Source organism: Podarcis muralis, chromosome 2, assembly GCF_964188315.1.
Source record: "Podarcis muralis chromosome 2, rPodMur119.hap1.1, whole genome shotgun sequence".
Taxonomy (NCBI): Eukaryota; Metazoa; Chordata; class Lepidosauria; order Squamata; family Lacertidae; genus Podarcis; species Podarcis muralis.
The window spans coordinates 119,464,932-119,488,415 of NC_135656.1; the positions used below are offsets into that span (position 1 = coordinate 119,464,932).

General features: G+C 45.6%; 1 protein-coding gene across 1 annotated transcript; it reads left to right on the plus strand.

Moving 5' to 3' along the window:
• The first annotated feature begins 5,559 nt into the window (after positions 1-5,559).
• LOC114591084 (uncharacterized) lies at positions 5,560-15,313 on the plus strand. Its single transcript, XM_077923227.1, is given in 7 exon segments — positions 5,560-5,669; positions 9,027-9,523; positions 10,691-10,814; positions 12,219-12,298; positions 12,508-12,640; positions 13,391-14,479; positions 14,482-15,313. Coding segments are annotated over 6 exon segments (1,929 nt in total). The 5' UTR covers positions 5,560-5,669; positions 9,027-9,124; the 3' UTR covers positions 14,586-15,313.
• The last annotated feature ends 8,171 nt before the right edge of the window (positions 15,314-23,484 follow it).

The following is a 23,484-nucleotide window of genomic DNA, read 5'->3' on the forward strand; positions in this document are numbered from 1 at the left end:
TATTTGTAAGTTCAGGGCCTTCCTTATATCGGGGCAGGCTTGGTCTTTAAAGAAGCCTTTGACTATGACTTCGTGTTGGGGGTTTTCGGGGTCGATTCCCCCCCATGTCTTGATGGCTGAGACTAGCCTGGTATAGTAATCAGATGGATGTTCGTTTGCCCCTTGCAACACGGACTGGACCTTCGTCCAGTTGACAGTACGTTGTCCAGCGGCCTTAATGCCGTCTAGGATTGCCCGTTTGAATAAGTTCAGATACCAGATGCCGTTGGTAGTATTGTAATCCCACGTCGGCTCGGTGCGTAAGCATTGAGCTGTGAGCGGCTCTAACCCTTGTGGGCGTCCTGTCTGGTAGTTGGGGAGTTCGATTGCCTCTCCTGCTTTTGCCAGAATATCTGCCTTCTCGGCCTCGTTGAAGAGGGCGTTTAAGAGAACGTGAACGTCTGGCCAGGTCGGGTTATGGGTCGAAAAAATGGCGCTGACCTGACGGTGGCATTTATCCGGATCGTCTCTTAATGATGGCATTTGATTTGACCAATTTACCAGGTCAGCCGTATAGAAAGGCTGGTGGGTATACACCATTCGAGGGGGTCCATCTGGCCGTAGGGGTGGGATCGGCAGGGCCCTTAAGGGCATCTGGACTGCTGCGGAGTCTGCCTGATTTGAATCCGCTTGCTTGGATGTCTCTGGGACCTCTTGAGATTTTTCAGGGTTCTCTTTAGATTTCTCAAGGAGGCTAGGGTGTCTGGAAGTGGCCTCTAGTATTTCTTTGGCTCGCTGCCTCAAGGACAGGAGATCAGAGCTCTCTAAGGTGGCGCTTTGTATTACTCTGGCTCGCTGCCTCGTTAACCGCGGGCTCGCGCCTCCACGCGCCCCTTGGTCTTCTACGTTCTCATCGCTGTCTGAGTCCTCTCTAAGGGTGGGTGGAATAGTTGGCCCATAGTAGAATGGTATGAGCGTTTGTTCCATGGAGTCATCCCCTGGGTGTCCTTCGTATGGAGGGGGCGGGGGCGACCTTCCATGATTTAAGATAGGTAGTTGGTAGGTCGTGGCTCTTTTAGTGGCTTGGAGCAGTCCTCTGACCGTCTCAAATGTGGCTAGGTATTCTAATTGGCGGGGTTTTTCTTCCATCAGGTACTTCTTAAGGTATTGTAGGCGCTCTTCATTAAAAGAGCCCCCCTTTGGCCACTGTAGCTCTGGTTTCGCGGAGGCAGTTCCAGTGGGCCAGGTGCGTGTACAGAGATCTTCTAATTTTTGTCTCGATAACAATTTGTGCCCGGGAATAGATTTCCAGTAAGAGATGACGAACTCAAGAGGGGAGTCGGGGTCTCTCTGGGACTCGGATGGCTTCCTAGAAGCCTTCCTCCCGGAGCGAGCCCGCTCGTGTTTGGAGGCTTGGGTACCCATTTTATTCACGCGTGTCTAGGTAAAGAGAGGGGAGAAGGGATCGTTAGGGGGTGTGGGCTTAGGGGAGGGTTTCGCTGCTTAGCAACTTCTTAGCGGGTTTTTTAGAGAGCTCTTCTTGCCTATTCTCTATTCCTTCCTTTCCTACTCTTCAACTTCTCAGGGGTTCCTCTCCACTCTGCCAAGTTCCACCCAACTCTCCTCGGGTTCCCCTCCTGGCAACCTCCTACCTATCGTTAAATCTCGGAAGAGGGACCCTACTGAACGCCCGCGCCGTGCGGTGCCAGATCGGGTGATCCCTTGATAGAGTTTCGGACGGAAAATCCCCCTTGCTATCGGAAGCGGGCTCACGCACGATACACGTGTTACGTGGCCCGACCGGTGCGGCTGGGATTAATTGATAGGAAAGCAAGACCCCTTCCTGCCCCCTCCGTAAGGGCGCTCGGGAAGTTCGGAAGAAGAGCTCCAATCCCTTGCTTTCAACCGAGATGCCCGTTGCAGGGAGTCGGCTGTCTTTTCAAGCCGGGTCTCTCCGTCTTATTCTCGGACTCTCGGTTGGTGCGGCTGACTGGAGAATTTGAGAGAAAGAGATAGAGCTCAGAGCCCCCCTTTCGGGCCGAGCGGCAGTCCACGGTCTCTCTCAGCACTTGGACCAAGGGACAGGCGAGAAAGAGCGATAGAGAGGAGGGCAGAGAATTCAGTTGCCAGGAGACTTCCACCCCCCCTTTTTCCACCAGTGCACTGGGTTTCCTATACTCACGCGTCTTCTGTGTAGATCCCGGGATCGAGGAAGCCGGCTGGATGTCCCTTTGCTCCCCGGCTGAACTCCTGGGACGTTTGATTACCGCCCGGAAGATGGCCGGAGGTCCAGAGGGTCTTCCCGGGCAAAATGGCCCGGAGCCGGCAGAAGATTTCGGGGCCCCCGGTCAGCAACACGGGAGAACCGCTCGTCCCTGTTCAGGCGCCAAATGTTACGGAAAAATCCCGGGTGTGGAATTCCAAGCCACCCGGTGCGTCGGACTGAGTCCGCGGGTCCTAGCGGAGAAAATAAGCTCAGCCGGAAACAGGAGCAAGATGCGGAGATCCGAGTTTATTGCGCAACAGGTTCAAGACGAGATTGAACCCCGGGAATGGGGTGACATAGACTTTTAAAAGTTCCCTCCACGTCCCAGAATACAGTGCATGAAAACGTCACGAATACATTATGGGAAGGTTGGGTTTCAGAAATTACATCATGAATATTTTACACACGTCATGAATATATTTACGGAGAGGTGGGGTTACACTGATTAGCATTTGAGACAAGGGAGGGGAAATGTGCAGAGTGAGGGATATACATAAGTAAACATTTCTTGAGTACCGGTGGTGGCTGGACAAAGGGACAGTGATATGCATTGTCTGCCACCTGGTATTGCCCGGAGGAAGGGTTAGGCAGGACGATCTGACAGGATTAAGAAGTTCCTGTGTACGTGCCCTGCCGCTTGAGGGATTATGGAAGTCAGGGTGTCATCATGGAGTCCAAAGGGAGCTGAGTTGAATGACACCGAAAGCAAGGAAATCGGAGCTATGGTTGATTTTATATGATTTTCGGAAGGTTCTGAAGGTTTCCAACCTGTTCCGTAGCCTCGGTCAAAGTTAGATACATTGTAACAAGGTTTTGACAGGTTTACGAGCAAAACGGATACATTGTAGCAAGGTCCTGATTGGATTAGGAGATCAGAAGCTTCGGTTCCATTGTTCTCGCTGCGGGGGGCCGTCAGTAGCTTGTCAGCAGGTTTAATGAGGCGTGCAAGAGCTCGCTGAGCTGCCTGAGCTAGTTCTTGCAGGATGAATGCACGGCTGTGATTGGCTAAGGCGCAGCTCAGTATTTTGAATGGGGAAGTAGTATGATACGGTCAACTCGCTTTAGGAATAGGGCAAGAGGGAGGCATAGGAAGAGATTGAGACAGGAAAGAGCCTTTTATTAGTAAGGCAGGGGTATAGTGTGGTGCTTGTGCAACTATGTGGGGGCTGAGGGTTCCAGGGAGGATTGGGCACTGTCGAGGTCATCGCCTCGGGCCCCTTCAGGTAGCGATGGAGGGAAATGGTTGCCCCCCCCCTTCCTCCTTCCGTATCACTATTATTCAAGTGGTATATTATAACCTATGTCTTTTGCCCAGTGTATCATTACAGCTTTAACCTCTTCATCTTTCGTCTCCCATTCCAACAGTGGTTTGTACATTCTTGATAACAATTTCTCATTATTTTCTAATAATTCATTTTTGAACTTTGAGAATTCCTTCCCAAAGTCCTTCTCTTTGTCACCTCTGAATATGTCATTTATTTGGCAATATTGTAACCAACCTGTTAACAGAGCTTTTATATCCTCATATTTTTTCACCTTTAATTTGTTTTCTACTTCTGTTAACAGATCTTTGTATGTTGCCCAGTTTCGTGTTTACCTCTTTTTACAGATATGGTTTCTAATGGGGAAAGCCACAAAGGTGTCTTGTTCTCTAATAAATTCTTATATTTGTCCCATACTTGGTAAATTGATTCCCTTATAATGTGGTTCAGGAATCCCTTGTGCACCTTTGTTTTCTCATACCAAAATTCAGAATGCTAACCAAATCTATTACCACGTCCTTCCAGATCTGATACTTCAATATTGTTTAACTATATCCATTAGCCAATCATGTGCAGCCAATCACAGGCTGCATTTTAAATTGCATTTTAACCTGTATTTTAAATTGGTTCCCCCCCCCCTTATTTTTACTGTGATTTTATTGGTGTTAGCCGCCCTGAGCCCGGCTCTGGCCGGGGAGGGCAGGGTATGAATAAAAGTTATTATTATTGTTGTTATTATTATTGCATATAATCCCCTGCCCAGCAACAAAGGATCGAGAGCAGGGGTAGCAACCTAAGGTTCGGGGGTCGGATGCGGCCCCATCGCCTTCTAAATCTGGCCTGCGGATGGTCTGGGAATCAGTGTGTTTTTACATGAGTAAAGGCTGGGCTGGATGAATCCCAAGCCGGAATTAAGATCGCCGGAAGAAATATCAGCAACCTCAGATATGCAGATGACAAAACCTTGATGGCAGAAAGTGAGGAGGAATTAAAGAACCTTTTAATGAGGGTGAAAGAGGAGAGAGCAAAATATGGTTTGAAGTTCAACATCAAAAAAACGAAGATCATGCCCACTGGGCCCATCACCTCCTGGCAAATAGAAGGGAAAGAAATGGAGGCAGTGATAGATTTTACTTTCTTGGGCTCCATGATCACTTCAGATGGCGACAGCAGTCACGAAATTAAAAGACGCCTGCTTCTTGGGAGAAAGGCGATGGCAAACCTAGACAGCATCTTAAAAAGCAGAGACATCACCTTGCCAACAAAGGTCCGTATAGTTAAAGCCATGGTTTTCCCAGTAGTGATGTATGGAAGTGAGAGCTGGACCATAAAGAAGGTTGATCGCCGAAGAATGGATGCTTTTGAATTATGGTGCTGGAGGAGACTCTGGAGAGTCCCATGGACTGCAAGAAGATCAAACGTATCCATTCTTAAGGAAATCAGCCCCAAGTGCTCACTGGAAGGACAGATCCTGAAGCTGAGGCTCCAATACTTTGGCCACCTCATGAGAAGAGAAGACTCCCTGGAAAAGACCCTGATGTTGGGAAAGATGGAGGGCACAAGGAGAAGGGGATGACAGGGGACGAGGTGGTGGGACAGTGTTTTCGAGGTTACCAGCATGAGTCTGACCAAACTGCGGGAGGCAGTGGAAGACAGGAGGGCCTGGCGTGCTCTGGTCCAGGGGGTCACGAAGAGTCGGACGCAACTAAACAACTAAACAACAACAAATATTGTGTCTTTTTATTTCAAATGCATCTCTGGGTTATTTGTGGGGCATAGGAATTTGTTTATCCCCCACAAAAAAATATAGTCCAGCCCCCCCCATGGTCTGAGGGACAGTGGACCGGCCGGCAGCTGGAAAAGGTTGCTGACCCCTGATCAAGAGGCTTCAAGAGGCTGCTGAACATCCTAAATGGTTAAAATGAACTTGAGCTGGATTCCTAGAGAGGAAGGAGAAGTAGAGAGGATTCCTAGAGAGGATGGGGAAGTGGAGAGGATTCCTAGAGAGGAAGGGGAAGTGGAGAGGATTCCTAGAGAGGAAGGGGAGGGTGGTCTCATACCGGAAGTGCATCTCCACCCCCCCCCCACCAACCCACCTCTCCTGTAGGGAAGCTTCTTCTGTCTCCCCCAAGCGCTGCATCGGTGGCCCCACCTGGGATCTGGTGAGCCGCCCCCCAAAAATTGTCTCTTTGAAGGGTAGGGGTCCCTGGGATGCAGGGGTGGGTGCCTAGGAGGACCTGAAAGGGAGGGGTGAGGAGGGGGAGATTCCGGGATCCCAGGCTTTGAATGGGGAGAAAATGTGGGGTGGGGGGGGGTTAGGGGTAGCCGGCTGAGAGTGTTTAGGGAGCCAAACCCTGGCCCCACTTTGCCCCATAGCGAGGCAGCCTCTGCAGCAGATTCTTCTGGGATCTGCCCAACACAACACACAATAATAGTAATAATAGTAGTAGTAGAAGTAGTAGTAGTAGTAGTAGTAGTAATAATAATAATAATAATAATAATAATAATAATAATAATAATTTGTACCCCGCCCATCTGGCTGGGCTTCCCCAGCCACTCTGGGCGGCTTCCAACAAAGATTAAAAATACATTAAAATGTCACACGTAAAAACTTCCCTGCACACAAGCTTTTAGGGATCTGGGCTTCTTTCTCCCTCCTCTCTGAAAAGCCAGCAAGAGGCCCCTTGGATGTTTCATGCCATAGGGAGGTTTCAAGTAGGTCTGCAGGGCTGGGCTGGGGGGCTGGGCGAGAATCATCAGCTGCGCTTCTGTTAGGATTTGCACCGCCACCACAGTCAGGCACATACCCTCCAACATTTTTATTTTTACTTTTTAATATAATTTTTATTAAGTTTTCTGTTTTACAGCTTTGAATATTCATTTAGACAAGCTTGAAATATCAGTGACTTCCCTTCTTCCCTTTCCATGGTTCATTTTGCATAGCATAAATCCCTGCATATTTTATATGAACTAAAGCATTCAGTATTCCATTATTACTTTCATCAAAACTTATTTACACTGTTGAATTCATCTTGATGCTGCCAATGTTTTCAAGTGTACACAATTCCCTCAATAAACATTTTCCAATCTTCTTTAAACAAATGTTCTTCTTGTTCTCTTATTCTGTAAATTAGATCTGCAAGCTGTGCATATTCCAACAGTTTAAGTTGCCATTCTTCTTTGGTTGGGACTTTGCTCGTATAATATTATCATAATCATCATCCTATGATTTATACCCCACCCATCTGTCTGGTTTGCCCCAGCCATTCTGAGCAGCTTCCAACATATATAAAAACATAAAGCTAAAGGTAAAGGGACCCCTGACCATTAGGTCCAGTCGTGACCGACTCTGGGGTTGCGGCGCTCATCTCGCTTTATTGGCCAAGGGAGCCGGCGTACAGCTTCCGGGTCATGTGGCCAGCATGACTAAGCCGCTTCTGGCAAACCAGAGCAGCGCACGGAAACACCGTTTACCCTCCCGCCGGAGCGGTACCTATTTATCTACTTGCACTTTGACGTGCTTTCGAACTGCTAGGTTGGCAGGAGCAGGGTTGCAGGGTTTTGAACCGCCCACCTTCTGATCAGCAAGTCCTAGGCTCTGTGGTTTAAGACACAGCGCCACTCGCGTCCCTTAAAAAAAACATAATAAATTATTAAACATTTAAAAACTTCCCTGTACAGGGCTGGGGGGGGGGGGGAGTGACGGATAGCTACATACCTTCTAGCATTTCCCTGATGAAAATAGGGAGGTCCCAGGGAAAAGCGAGACAAATCAAATCAGAACCCGGGATGGCTTCTGTAAATCCCTGGAAAATAGGGACACTTGGAGGGTCTGCAGGCACGGTGGACACTCGTGTGTGTTGGTGTGCGCTTTCAGACATGCAGCACATAAGCCGTGCAGGGGAACTTTTTTTTTTGTCCCGGAGTACAGAAGCACAGCTGAAAATGGGAAGCCATCAGGTACCAGTTGGAAGTAAACAGGCTTGTGTGCAAGTGGTTTATAGATTACGCAGTGAGGATTATAGAGAAGGGGGGGCGGAATCAGTGGAAGGCTGAGAGCCGTAAGGGATGGAGGACTGGAGAGAGGGATGGATGCAGGATCCTCTGATTCCCAAGGGCATGGAAGGCTTTAATCCAGAGCCCTCACGCGACATAACTGCCCTCTAATCCCCAGTACGGTCGTACCTCGGAAGTCAAATGGAATCCGTTCCGGAAGTCCATCCGACTTCCAAAAAGTTTGGAAAACAAAGCGCTGCTTCTGATTGGCTGCAGCCAATAACTTATATGAAACAAAGCAACATTCAACAATCCAACAGGATCTAATAGTAAACATCAGCAAATAATAATTAAGCAGTTCAACCACAATAAAGAATTACCAATATATAATCAATAAAAGTAACAGCAAATCACAATGCGTAAAATACCACAAAACATACAAAACCACGTAAAAGGATCAAATTGAGAAACAAAGAAGCACAACTTATGAAACTATTTAAAAAAATATATCCCTGAATGAATGAAATATTCCATGCTGCTGCTGCTGCTGTTCTCAAAGTCATAGTCTGGGAAAGGCTAGGTGGGGCAAGGCAGGTGGAAACGCCATTGCCTGATGAGGAACTGAAAGTCTGTCTCCCCTCACCTCTAGAGACTGATATGGGAGAGATAATAATAATAATAATAATAATAATAATAATAATAATAATTTTATTTATACCCCGCCCTTCCTGGTTCAGAAAACCAGGCTCAGGGCAGCTAACAACAAATTTAAGACACTTAATTATAAAAGCAGCATAAAATATGAATAACAATAAAATTCAAAAATCAGTTTAGGGCTAGCTGGCTGAATTGGTCCTACTTGGGCCAGCGAGGAGGCCAGGGGAGAACTAGCTGTGGGGTCTCAGAGTGGGTAATCTTCATAAAAGGGGAGGGGGAGGGAAGGGAAAGGAAACAAAAGATCAGGCTGAATTCAAATTAAAGGCCAGGCGGAATAGCTCTGTCTTACAGGCCTGACCGAAGGGCCCTAGTCTCATGGGACGGAGCATTCCACCAGGTTGGAGCCATCACTGAAAAGGCCCTGGCCCTGGTGGAGGATAGTCTGACTTCCTTAGGGCCCAGGACCTCTAAACTATGGTTATTCATGGACCTTAAGGTCCTCTGCGGGGCATACCAGGAGAGGCAGTCCCGTAGATATGTAAATCTAAATATTTATTTATACATAAATATAAACAGTCCAAATGCCCAAATAGATATCTAAATGAAACTGACTATTATAAGCCATGCAATCAAATATAGAAAGAGCAGTGAGATCTTCAGGCCACTGGGTGTTAGATGCTGAGTCTTCCTCCATTCAGCCTTGCAGTAACTTAGCCCCATAAGGACTTGAAGAACCCATGTTTGTTGTCCATCTGTTAGTCCAAAGAGCTGCTTCGTAGCCAGACTCGTCCAGCTTTGGTGAACGGAAAGCTTCTAGCCGTAACAATTCAATGATTCTCTAACAAGCCATTTTCTTCCCTTTGCAGGGCTTGGTTGTACCTTGAATCAGGGCAGATTTTGCCTTGAAAAGGCAGATTAGAAGAAGAGGGGAGAGCCAGAGGATTCCTTGGAGCACAGACCCAACATGGATGGACAAGCCACAGCTGGCCTTGACACCACCCGGGCTGGGAGGAGTGAGGGATTCTGGGAAAGAACTGCGCAGAATATCCTGGGTGCAGAGGACGCCCTCAGCTCAGACGCTCAGCGCCAACGTTTCAGGCGGTTCCACTACCAGGAGGCCGAGGGGCCCCGAGAGGTTTGCAACCAGCTCCACCGCCTTTGCCGTTGGTGGCTGAAGCCAGAGCTTCACTCTAAGACTCAGATCTTGGATCTGGTGATCCTGGAGCAGTTCCTGGCTGTCCTCCCTCCAGAGATGGAGAACTGGGTGAGGGAATGTGGAGCAGAGACCTGTTCGCAGGCGGTGGCCCTGGCCGAAGGTTTCCTCCTGAGCCAGGCAGAGGACAGGAAGCCGAAAGAGCCGCAGGTTTGAAAAAGTTTTGTTCTGGTGGTTTGAAAGGGCTGAGGAACGTGAGGCAGAAAATCCCAAAACTCCCTATATTTTTCAAATCCTTTCTGAAACATAGCTCTCAACCGTCCCTTATTTGGCGGGAAACTCCCTTATCCCAGCGCCATGTCCCGCTGCTGTCCCTTATTGATGATGTCCCTTGATGTCCCTTAAATTTCCCAGGTTTCACGCTCGCCCGGCTCGGGGTCCTCCGCCGCGCGCGAGAGAGCGTGCACGAGCTGACGCGTCTCCGTCTCTCCCTTTTCCCCCTCAGGGGCACGTTGTGAGGAGACGGGTGGTGGCGGGTGGGCAGGCAGCCCCTCTCTTGCAAGACTTCCGCCGCGCTGCCAGGGGAAGTCGGAGGCGGCAGCGGCTGAGGAGGCGGCCTGAGGGAGGAGGAAGAGGAGGGGATGGGGAGGGATGCAGAAGGGCGGCGCTTCAGCAGCCGCCACGTCGCTGCAACCGCCTCATGCCAGGCTCACGGGCGGCATGGGCGAGAGTCTCCCTCCCTCCCTCTCTCTCGGGCGGGGAAGGGCCGATGGAACTCCTCGCGCCAAGATGACAGCAGCCCCGACGTGCTGCTTAGCATACCCTCCAAGCAGTGCAGCATCTTAATGTAGTGATTTCCCCCTCTGCATCCCTTTCATAACTATTTTTTATAAATCATTTGTCCATCCATAGTTCAAATTTTTACTACAAGTTTTCTGTCAATCCTACCAATGTATGTAACTCTTTACAATAGCTTTTCAACTGAATTATAAACTTTCCCCATTCTTTATTAAAGAGATCCTCTTCCTGGTTTCTAATTCTGCCTGTAAGCTTTGCCATCTCGAGGTCGTTCATCAGTTTTGTCTGCCACTCTTCTTTGGTGGGAGTTGTAGACCCTTAGGATCATATAGTCCAACACCCTGCAAAACACAGTCAGTGGCAGCCAAAGCAGCATGGCTCCATCAGTGGCGGATTTCTGTATAAGCTCAGCAAAATCCCTTATTTTGGCTGCTGATCCCTTATTCTCGAGGCTGCTGGTTCCTTATTTTCAAATCTGTAAGTTGACAGCTATGTTCTGAAAGTGTCCCAAACGCCAAAGCCTTTGCCGCTAACTCTCCTTTTCTCATCCTCCCCCCCGTTCCCTCTTTTCTGGTTAAGGGTCTGTTCACAGAAGTCACCACTGATTTCCCATATGCTGTGAAGGCTCCAGAGAACATCAGAGAGATTCCCCTGCAAAGGTGGAAGGTACAGGAGGAGAAGGAGGGAGGCGCCATCTTGCTGGGTAATGGAGCATGAATTTGAACTTGGTCTCCTTCCATTAATCATTGGGAAACAAAATTTTTGTTGCATTGACTCCTGCAGTTGTTCTAACCTGATTTTGACGTGCTGATTTCATATCGAAGTTGGTTTTGTTCTGTAAGCTCTAGTTTTTTTGCAATTCCTGTTTTTCACTTTTCACCATAATCTTTGTTTTTCACAATGCAAGAATTCAATATTTTATTAAACACATAGCCAAAGTAGTACAATATGAGTATAAATGTAAGTGAATTATATAGCATTGAACATGACATGTTTTGCATTAAAAATGGCATGTATATCTATGTACAGTTGGAGGTATGCAAAAAAATGTATTCCCTTGGGATACACAGTATACTGGGGAACAAAAAAATTTTCATTTTCTTTTGCATGAGATTTTCCAACTGTTCTTATATGGTCCGATCTGAAAAATACAAATATTGAGGTTAGGTTAGGTTACAAAACTATAAAAATAAAGAAAATTTAAGTTTGCAAAACAATAATTACCATGTGGTTAGGGTAGATCAACGTATCAGTGTCCACTTATCCCAGTGTAAATATGACATATCGGCAAAAGTCGGAAAGTGCAAGATAACTATAGCATGTACACGAAAATTGATTTCAGATTTGAAATCAGCATTGAAAGAACATATAAGAACAGTTGAAAAATCTCATGCAACAGAAAATGGGGGAAAAAATTGTTTCCCAGTGTTATGAAAGAAATCCAGGAAATCCTTCTGTGTTCTCCCGACTCTGCGCTGTGTGTGCGTGTGTGTGTGCGCACGCGCACGTGCACGCATGTGCAGGGGGGGCGAGATACACTTCCTTCTGGTCCTTTTCCACAGTTAAATGTGATGTTTATTTTCAGCACTTGAACACATGGAAGCCAACTTGTAGTTTGCCAAGATCCCAGCTGGGGAGAGATGTGTTTGCACAGTACCGTCAAACCTCGGTTGTCGAATGTAATCCGTCACACTCGGCTTCTGAAATGTTTGACAACCGAGGCAGGGTTTCTGATTGGCTGCAGGAGATTCCTGCACTCGAGCGGAAGCCGCTTCGGACGTTTGGCTTCCGAAAAACGTTTGAAAACCAGAACACTTCTGGGTTTTTGGCATTTGGGAGCTGAAATGTTCCAAAACGGAGGTGTTTGGGAACCGAGGTTTGACTGTACTGAAAATGAAAGCGTCTATATAACGAAATATACATGACAGATTATAATGTACATGACATTTTGTAATATACACAACATTTTGTAATATACATAATATTTTGTAATATACATGACATTTTGTAATATACATGACATTTTGTAATGTCAACGGGGTGCTTAGACATGGGCCTCTGAGACAAGCCCATTCTGATCTCTGTCCTCCACCTTTGTCTCTCATAGGCGATGGAATGACGCCAGCGAGACGTAACCATCCATTTCTTTCTGGTGGAAGGGAAGCGGTTGCTGTGGCAACGGACCAGGTAAGGGGAAGGACCAGTGGGGAGGCTGCCAGGGGGTAGTCAAGGTGTGTCTATATTTTGGCATTTAAAGGGGGGGAAAGTTATGGGGTCAAGGAAGTTGCCCAACAGGAAGGCTGTGGATGCAGGGGTTCCAGGTAGGCAGCATTGGTGAGTTTTATGAATTGGGATGGTGTTATCTATAAAGGGGAAAATATTTGCTTTTCTTTCAGGACACAGCATCGTTTGAGGATGTGGCTGTGTGTTTCACGGCCGAGGAGTGGGCTCTTCTGCATCCTGACCAAAGAGCTCTACACAAAGAAGTCATGGAGGAGAACTGTGGGATCGTGGCCTCTCTCAGTAAAAGTATATTTCCCTAGTGGATTATAATATTTATTTAGAAATTATATATGAATTTTAGCTGCTGCTTCTGTTTTGCAGAATCCCAACAATTTAGTATCTCCTTCTTTCCATCGAGCATGATTTAGCTATTTTTCTTTATCAAAACGTTTATATCCCCCCCCTTTCCATTGAACAGAAATCTACAAGTTGGCTAACAATGCTTGGAGCTCAATATGAGCAATTAAAACTGGAACACAATTAAAACAACAGTTTGTAAAAGTGAGAGATATACCGGTATATGGGCATATCTGTATACATAATCCATATTTGCAAAGAAGCTTCAATAACGACATTAGATTTTTTTAAACTGATGAATTTAATAATTTCCCAGGTGCCCATGAAAAATCCTGTTGTATATTCATGGAACTTGGCACGACAGTTCAAATTGGTGAATTATTTTCTGTGTCTTGCCCTGATGCACAATAGATTTTCAAATTTTGACAATTCCTTAAAAATAGGGTTTGGTTTTGTTAAATGTTAACTTTGTTTTTTCTTTTTAAATAAGCTGCATTAGCATGTCTTCTGCGAATTATGTCCCTTCCTGTTCCCTCAATTACACCATGTCACACCCACTAAATTGACACTCTCCTTTAGAATCAAAAACTCTGGCTCTCCCATCTTGTCTTGGTGGTTTCTGTCATCAGAATATAACCACTTATATGTGGTCTGTTACAAAAGCTCTGTTTCTACCTCATTTTTCTGTTTTCATTACAGCACGCGGAAAGGACCTTCATCATAGTTCTGATCTTGCTACACATCAAAGCATTCATATTGGGGAGAAACCTTATCAGTGCCTGGAGTGTGGAAAGAGTCTCCATCCGAACAGGACTTCACATCAAATAATTCACACAGGGGAGGAGCCATATCAGTGCTTAGAGTGTGAAAAGGCTTTTCATGAGAACAAAAGTTTCACTTATCAAACTCATCAGAAAATTCACACAGTGGAGAAAACCTATGCACCCTTGGAGTGTGTGAAGAGCTTTGGACAAAACAGAACTCTCACTAATCATCAGAGAATTCACAGAGAAGAGAAACCCTATCAGTGTTTGGAGTGTGGAAAGTTCTTCAGCAGCAGGACGAAGCTCACTGATCATCAGAGAACTCACACAGGGGAGAAACCATATCAATGCTTAGTGTGTGGAATGAGCTTCACTCAGAAGAGGAATCTCACCTGTCATCAGACAATTCACACAGGGGAGAAACCATATCAGTGCCTGGAGTGCGGAAAGAGCTTCAGGCAGAATTTAACTCTTACTTACCACCAAAGAATTCACACCGGGGAGAAACCGTACGAATGCTTGGAGTGCAGAAAGAGCTTCATTCGGAAGTGCGATCTCACTTATCACCAAAGAACTCACACCGGGGAGAAACCACATAAATGCCTGGAGTGTGGAAAGAGCTTCATGCAAAAGACGAGCCTCACTTCTCATCAAAAAATTCATACCGGAGACAAGCCATATAAATGCTCAGAGTGCGGGAAGGGTTTCTGCCTGAACAAAGACCTCATTCGCCATCAAAGAGTTCACACAGGGGAGAAACCGTACAAATGCCTGGAATGTGGGAAGTGCTTCACACAGAAGACGATTCTTACTGCTCATCAGAGAGTTCATACTGGGGAGAAGCCGTATCAGTGCTTGGAATGCGGAAAGGGCTTCACACAAAAGGCAAATCTCACCTATCATCAAGGAATTCACACAGGGGAGAAACCGTATCAGTGCTTGGTGTGTGGAAAGTGCTTCTGTCTGAGCAGGGACCTCACTTCTCATCAAAGAATTCACACGCAGGAGAAACCATACCAGTGCAACGTGGGAACGGCTTCGATACAAGGGCATACCTCCATCGTCATGAAAGAATTCACTCAGGGGCAAAAACATATAAGTACCTGGAGTGTGGAAAGAGCTTCAGATAGACTATAACTCTTACTTATCATCAGATAATTCACTCAGTGGAAAAGCATGTGAATTCTGTGATTGTGGAAAGCATTACCGTATGAATTCATCAATTCAAGGCTCTCTCCCCCACTCCTGACCATATAGGGTTTTTTAAATCCCCAATTAAACATTAACCCTGACCCCAAATTTATTTGGGGCCAGATCCTGGTTTGGTGTCCCCCTGGTTAGGGAGAGGGATGCAGCCCCAGGAGCAAACAAGTTACATTATCCATGTAGGAATTCAGTATTTTTGGGTTTGTTAGAATTCCTGAGCGACACCAGTTCCTTTCTGCTAGTGTGTGTATGTGTGTAGATACTGACACACAAACAAGCAAGCAAACATATATCATGTGATGGATGCCCAGGGTGGTTCTAACAGGAAGAGTCAAACTTTGTTTCACTCCTGCAACTGATGGGTGGAGGAATGGGGATAGGGAGAGATTTGGGATATCACTGAACAAGCATAACTGGCGTTAGGAGGAGCTGGGTGCGTTTTCTCAGCTAAGTGGGCTTTGGGTTGCAAACCTCTTTAAGAAATGCTTCGTTTCTCTTTCTGAAAGCATCTAAAAGAAGAAGAAATGTATATTTACAGTACTGGACACAGCTGTGTAAAACAAGGAAAGGATGCTCTGCGTGGTATGTTGGTGCTAGAAAAACAGGATAGAGCTTTTCGTATACATAAGTGAAATAAATGTCTTAAACTGTGTTTTTGTTGCCTGTCCTCACACCTCAGCACGGAGGGGAGGGGCTGGAGACGCCTGCAGTGACACCTGTCAAATCTGAACGCAGGGAGGTCAAAAGGCCTTTTCCTTTTTCATCTCTTTCTGCTCCAATCTCTCTTGGGGCTATGTTCCGTGGACCTTTCCCTGCAGGGTCAAAATTGTAAGTTGGAAACTCCCCAGGAGAGGGACCCTTTTGTTTTCATGTCTCCGTTGCTCTTTCAGGGTGGGAAATTCTCTGTGGGCTGGCAAGCCAGATCTGTCTCTAGCCCTGTTGGCCAACTTCCATAGGAGGGCAAGGCGACTCATTTGTCGAATCTCCTGATATCGATCGTGGTTCCTCTCAAGCACCGGACAGCCAGCTCCTTGACACCCTTCGGCCACCCTGTGCTCCACAAAGCGCTGAGAGTAAGTCTGGGTCTAGGCTTTTTTGAGGGTCGGGGGCAGCGAGAAAACAAAAGGTGACCCTTCTTTTCTCGCTGCCCCCCCCCCCCACTTACATCCAGACTTTCTTCTCTTCTGCTGCTGCGTGTTCTTCAAATACAGGGAGGTTACAGGAAAGTGGGACGGTGCCCTTCAAGGCTGCTGCTTCTTCCTTTAAACAAGGTCAGCACCCCCACAGAAGAGGGCAAGTGAAGGCTTGAAGATGGGGATGCCCTGCTAAATGAAGTTTGGGTACCACTTTGCATCAGTCTGCGGAGGAGAGAGTAGCTGGGGAAACCCAGCCAGATGGGCGGGGTATAAATAATAAATTATTCTTATTATAAATTCTTATTATCATAAGCCCTCAGATGTTCTGCAATGGGAGCGCGGAGGGTTCCTCCATCTTTTACACACCTTGCTTTTGTTAACGGAGAAATCTGAGGGCTCCCTTGGACAAAAAAACAAGGACACCAGCTAGGAATACCAGAGCAAAACAACAGCCCGTAGGCTTGGTCTTTATTGAAGACTGTCGTGACAGGACTCCCACCTGCCACAAGGTGGAACAAGATGGAAGCCCCGAACAAAAGAGCCCCCAAACTTTTATTAGTAACTTTTATTAGTAAGCGGTCCCTATTTATCTACTTGCACCCGGGGGTGCTTTCGAACTGCTAGGTTGGCAGGCGCTGGGACTGAGCAGCGGGACTGAGCAGCGGGAGCGCACCCCACCGCAGGGATACGAACCGTAGACCTTTCGATCTGCAAGCCCTAGGCGCTGAGGCTTTTACCCACAGCGCCACCCGCGTCCCCAAACATGGTGATTAGGAGCTAATAAAAGTTTGGGGGCTCTCAGCGCCTAGGGCTTGCCGATCGAAAGGTCGGCGGTTCGAATCCCCGCGGCGGGGTGCGCTCCGGCTGCTCAGTCCCAGCGCCTGCCAACCTAGCAGTTCGAAAGCACCCCCGGGTTCAAGTAGATAAATAGGGACCGCTTACTGGCGGGAAGGTAAACGGTGTTTCTGTGTGCTGCGCTGGCTCGCCAGATGCAGCTTTGTCACGCTGGCCACGTGACCCGGAAGTGTCTCTGGACAGCGCTGGCCCCCGGCCTCTTAAGTGAGATGGGCGCACAACCCCAGAGTCTGTCAAGACTGGCCCGTACGGGCAGGGGTACCTTTACCTTTAATCACCATGTTAGGTAAAGGAACCCCTGACCATTAGGTCCAGTCGTGGGGTTGCGGCGCTCATCTCGCTTTATTGGCCAAGGGAGCCAGCATACAGCTTCCGGGTCATGTGGCCAGCAGGACTAAGCCGCTTCTGGCGAACCAGAGCAGTGCATGGAAACACCATTTACCTTCCCGCCGGAACGGTACCTATTTATCAACTTGATTCAAACCACCGACCTTCTGATCAGCAAGTCCGAGGCTCTGTGGTTTAACCCACAGCGCCACCCGCATCCCTATAACCCCCATGTTACACCCCCCCAACTACATCACGGTTACATCATGAAAGGGGAGGTCTGGTGGCAGTAATCTGAGCATCCTGGACCCTGCCCCATGGTTCCCCTTGCCCTCCACCAAACACCCATCAAGTGTAACAAGATATATTTACATTTCCCTGTTTCCCAGTGTTGCAGGAAAAATCCGAGGGCTCCCTTGGACAAAACAAAGACACCAACCAGGATAACTTGGAGCAAAACAGCAGCCTGTAGGCTTGGCCTTTATTGAACTGATGCATCAGGGTGTTCCCCTCACTCGCAGGAGAGAGGAAAGACCCAGAAAAATGGTGTGCCAGGTCTTATAAAAACTTTTGAAATTCCCCTCCTCTAGATCAAGCCCACCCCCAGAAACATCATGCATACATTACAGACAGGAGGGGTTGAGGGAGGAGTTGTGGTGGTAACATCATGCATACATTACAGACAGGAGGGGGTGAGGGAGGAGTTGGTGGTAACCTGAGTGTCTTGTCACCTGGCTGGTTCCTCCCTTCCCCCCTACCCCTCGAGTCACTTCCAGGAGACAAAGGGGAGTTTGCAGCTTCCTGCCCCCAGAGGGAAGATCTGATCATTGTCCTTTGTTTCAGTCCATGCTGAATCCACTCCCATATGCAAGTTCTTTGTGATTTTGATTGTCTTCTGTCTGGGATCATCTGGGCAGGGCTCCTGCAGATGTGCTGAGACAGTGAAGGGATTTTGGCTGACCAGGGTCAAACCCCCCTCCCCTTTTCTTAGTTCTTGTCATATGGAGTAAAATAAAAATGGAACAGTGCAAATCCAATGTATGGTTGATTTTCTATGAATTTATAACAGAAATGTGGCGTATGTAGTGTGTGAGTGTGTGTGTGTATGAAGTTTGTACAAGCAGAATGATTGGGGTGGGGGGGTTCCTGCTACAGTTCCCCCCTTCGGAGATAAGATTGCAAAGGTGGCTACTTTGCAATCCTTTTCTCCGCACAATTTAAGGTGGTAAATATTAACCTGCTATTCTCCGTGTGTCCATGTGAACGTGAAAGGGACTTGGATGTCATGCTTCTTAAGGATATTTGCATAGATATATAATGGTGTGACAGTGCACATAGTTAGACATAGGATATCATGTAAAATTAATATTTTGTTGCTCAGTTACTTGTGGCATTCTAGTACCTTGGAAGAGATATTTTCTCAATAGTGGCGTATGCTTTACATTTAGCAGGAAGGTCCACTAATGACTGAAAAATGCAGTTTGCTTTGTCCCCCGCCATTTTTGTGTTCTCAGGTGTCAAGGTAGCTCTTCTATGGTCTCACACCAGCATGGTGTCACAGCAGTGGCAATCCCTGGTGAATCCACTTAGGGCTTTCATATTAACCATGTTGTCTGGCACTCACCACAGCTGGCACAGGTTTGGGCACGTCCTGAGGGAAATGTCTTCGCCTTGGCCAGTCTATGGGATTATTATTATAGGCTCTGGTCTTGCAGTCATGGGAAGTTGCTCACTTGCACTTTAAGGACCAAAAAGCTAATTGCAGCCTGGATACACTTGCCCAATTCAAACTGAGTCCAATTTGAATTTATCTCGCCCCATGGTTCCCAACTTCTCAAACCAATTTGTTAAAACAAAACCATTCTTAAAGGGCATTTGTCCAAATAAGTCAATTTAACTCTATAAGGGATCATTCCTGCTAAACCAAAGCATATCCACCTTCATGTATCTTAGAAGCTTCTCCTTGGTAAAGCGAGTTTTAGCACATTTTTAAGAATGGGTAGGGAAGGTTGGCATAGTGCCAGGTGGAACAACGAAATATGGTTATAAATTTATCTAATTCTAAACATTGGACTACATAATAGCCTGGTCTCTTAAAAGGCATAAAATGTATGAGAATCCTCCACTGGGTTGTAAGGAATAAGACATTAAACATAAAAACAATTATACAGAAAAATAGCCCCAAAAATAGCCCCCCCTTTTAGAACGCATAAAATGTATGAGAATCTTCCACTGGGGTGTAAGGAATAAGACGTTAAACATAAAAACAATTACACACACAAATAGCCCCCCTTCCTTTGTGGAAATAACACACTGTCAGACACATTTCAACATTCCTACGTAATAACACATAATACAAAACAAACTAATTAAATATCAGTTGCATATCTTGAGACAATTGCGATCTTCTCAAACCTGGAGTACAGTCTTAAGGTTCAAAAGTGAGAAAATGTCCTTGCAATTCAACTCCTCCCCCCTTTGTCAGCCCCACTCCCCCGGCAGTCTATATCCTTTGAAAGAGATAGCTGTGGCCACTTTGAAAACTTTGGTGTCTGTCGTTGTTGCAGGTCTTGTGGTGGCGAAGCTTTTCATTGGATCTGTAGTAACACATTTGTAGAAGCGATATCCTGTAAGTGGCAGGGTTTGGGGGATTTAAAACACAGTTAGACAAGGAAGGGGCAAAAGGCAAAAAGGGTGTCCTTCAGTTTCCGTGGGAAGCTGCAAATAATAGCAATCTTAGCGGATTAAATATTTTATTCATTTCAATATTATTATCACATTTCCATATAATTACTTTTATTATCTGCTAAGTTTGTTTGCTTTCCTTCACTTTGCTTTTTTTTCTCCCTTCCATATTATTAAATAAAAATTACTCCATACTGTAAAAAATACAAGGTTAAAATAATAATAAAACACACACACACACAATGACCTATGAGGAACCAAAAATAAATAAATGCTAAGACACAATTTTAAGAAACCTGAAGTAACCTGTTTTGGCATTCTAACATCCCAAATGAAAATAAAAGAGTGTTTCTTGATGTGACAACATCAGTTAGAATGTTAATAGCAAAATACTGGGAAATGACTTAATACCAAGAAAATGAATGGCAATTTAAAGTTGTGCAAGTACCTTGAACTAACCAAAATGACAGAATTAATAAGAGATGCTCAGGCAAAGGTAAACAAGTACCATTTCTCAAACAATGTTTGGTTGTCCTTCGATTAACTTCATAGTCATCATGGAAAAACAGATTAAATAAATGAAAAGAGATTATTTGTAACTTAAAAAGTGTCAAAGCCACAAAGAGATGGAAGTTACTAATATAGCAGGGATTCAGACTTGTTTCACAGATCAGAAAGAAAGTTGCTGTGGGAGGAAAAAGGGGACAAACACTTTGTTATTGGGGTTCACATATCCTGTTAAAAGGGAAAATTATTTCATGTGAGAAGCCTGTCAGGAAATGCTGTTCCTAAAATGCACACAAACAAAGTCTGTGATTTAAATCCCATTGAGGGGGGGGGGAATGCTTTGATATTTACCTGTGAAAAGAATTTTGGCATGTTAAGATTTGGAACCTGGAAAGCTCTTGACTTTTGATGGGCTAGTTTTTTTGACCCTTTTGTCTTACGTTGCCCCTGGAGCAAAGACACATTAAGGGTGATTTCCCTCAATGGTTCTAAGTTGGAAGTTCCTCCCTGCAGCCCAGGTCTTGTGGAAACCTCCTCTCTACACCCTACAGTTCCCCCCTTTTCCTCTCTCTCCCTTTTTTTTTGACTGATCTAGCCTCTGTGTATGTGCAGAGTTCATGTCTCAGCAAACCTTTTATACTATTGAAAATGTTGCATCCTTTGGCTAAATTACCATTTGAATAAGGGAAGGGAAGGGTATGGAGTAGATTTTAAAAATAGGGTTAGATTTTTAAACAAAAAGGAGAAACTCAGCAATTCAAGTATTCACCAAAGCTAGCAATTGCAGCCCAAGCAAAGGACTGCTTCCTTTATGTACAGGAAAGGGCTAATATCCCTCTGGCTATTCGCGGAACAATGCCACGCCGTTATATATGGGGGAAATGGCCAGAGAGTCAGAATTCATAGGATTATATATATATATATATAAATATTCTCAGTCATTTCAGCCTTACCATTTGCAGTCAAAACAATTTTCCTGCCCTTTATTTACAGGATTGGTCAAGGCCCATATGTATTTGTCTCCCATATGTATTTGTATGTGCTTAAACTTTGAGTAGACTTTAAAGTCTGATTTTTAAATAGTAGACAAAATGATAAACACTGTAATCATTCAAATGCTTGATATTACCAGTTGTGCTTCAAAACATCACAGCTTTACCTCTCACCTTTTAAAACTAAAGAGCAAAGCTAGGCTGAATTTCAACTCCATCACCACACCAGAATTTAGGAATTACCCTCCAATGCCTGTGGACACATGTCCTTCCACACAGCCACAAATTGGGAGAGCTGAAAGGGACCCTGGGGTCATCTAGTTCAACCCTCCGAAATATAGGGTTCACAGCAAGATTTCACAGCAAGATTTGTACTACCTAAGAGACACACACATACTTACGTAAACAGGCACTACTGGGGAAGAGAGCACAATCAATGCTCCTATCATGTACTAAGGAAGAGGAAAATAAAAGTACCCAACTTTACACAGAACCCTTTTAGCAGATCTTGAGATAGTTTGAGTGAGTTTGCTTCCTTAGACTAAAGAATGCAAGTTCTTAGAGAAATTATCTTTAAAGGAAGATTGAACATTTTTTCTAAGATAGGGAGAGGATCTCTTATAAAGCAAAGTTAATTCAATTGATATAACCACTCACAAATAATTAAAACAGCCATAGATTTGATTTAAAAGGAATACAAAAGTGAACAATTTTTCCTGAACTTGCAGAGGAGTAGTAAGCCTAATCTATGCCCCCCCCCTTGCAGTTTCCTTTAAAGGAAGCTTACTCGGGAGTAAATTTACCTGGCACAGAAGTAAGAAGGAGAAGAAAAGAGAGAGGGGGGGAAAACCTGAAAGAGACAGAATGAAACAAGGGGGGCATCTTCTAAGAAAAGAAGCCAGGAAGTCTTATAGAGACTGATATTTGGACTGGACTCATAGAATTTTGCTGGCCATGGAAGCCTCTACATTTAATAACAATTTTCTTAGAAAGAACACCACACTTTCATAGGCATGTGCTTAATGAAATACATACACTGCATTTTAGCTTGAGAGAGCAGTTGGCTCAACTAGGCTTTTGCAGCAGAAACATTAGTTTTTTTTCACAGCACATTTCAAAATACTGGAACAAAAGACTGGAAAACGGATGTAGACTTACAAACTCAAAAGTTACAACAAAACATCATTTACCACTAGACTTAAAATCACCCTCCTCTTTTAAACTAGTGGAAGGAGGGGAGGTAATCCTCCTTTCAGAACACAGGTAGCATGTATACAGGATTTTACCACTTGGGAGGAAAACTCTTTTTTTAGAGCTTTTCTCAAATAACAAACATTTGCACACTTCATATGTAAATACAAACCCTTAGAATATTTCTAAATCCTTAAGTACATCTCTTATTCATTTATTATTATTATTTTAATAACAAAAATCTCTAATGCGTGGGCTCTCAGGCTGGGCTGTTATTATATCTACTGCCTTCTGAGCACCATTAAGTTCTAGCTTTAGGTCATAGTTTAACAACACAAATTTGATGTTTTCAGCTCTCCCTATGGGTTCACACCCTGATTTTGTTGAAGGATCCCTGAGGTGGCTGCTGTGCCCTGGGTTCCAGGTGGTGAGCTTAGCCAACCACTAAAAGTTACAACGGTCTCATACTTTGTACTTGAAAGACCATTTTGCCCCTTTATTTTATTTTTTCCCAATTGGAGATGACAAGCTGGAGGGGCATATTAGAATCCTCTCTGGGGCAAAAAGGCTTCATGGAAGCCTTGTTGCCAGGAGGAGTCCAGCTAGGGTGTTTTAGTGAGCTCCCATTCTCTCATATGTTATTATTGGGCTTTTTTCCCGTTAACGAAGTACACTATAGACAGAAAGAGTGGAAACACACACACAAGGGAGGAGGACAATGGGAAGAAAGGGGGTAGAAGAAAGATTCTTTCAGTATTTGGAGTATCCTTGACTTAACACAATCCCTACTTATTTCTTGACCACAAATTATTTGCTGAAAACGTCAAGCCTGAACGGAAACCTAAACCACGGGTCTCTGCCCGGAAACCTTAACCACGGGTCTCTGCCCGGAAACCTAAACCACGGGTCTCTGCCCGGAAACCTAAACCACGGGTCTCTGCCCGGAAACCTAAACCAGTGTTTCCCAAACGTTTTTGGGCAACGGCACACCTGTTTACCGGAAAAAAATCTCGCGGCACACCACCATTAAAGCCCCGCCCCGTGACGTCAGCGCGCAGCGTCACGCCGGGAGGGACGCACAAAAGTGAAAGTTTTTTCCCTTCCCCTTGCCGGGGTGGGAGGAGGCAGCA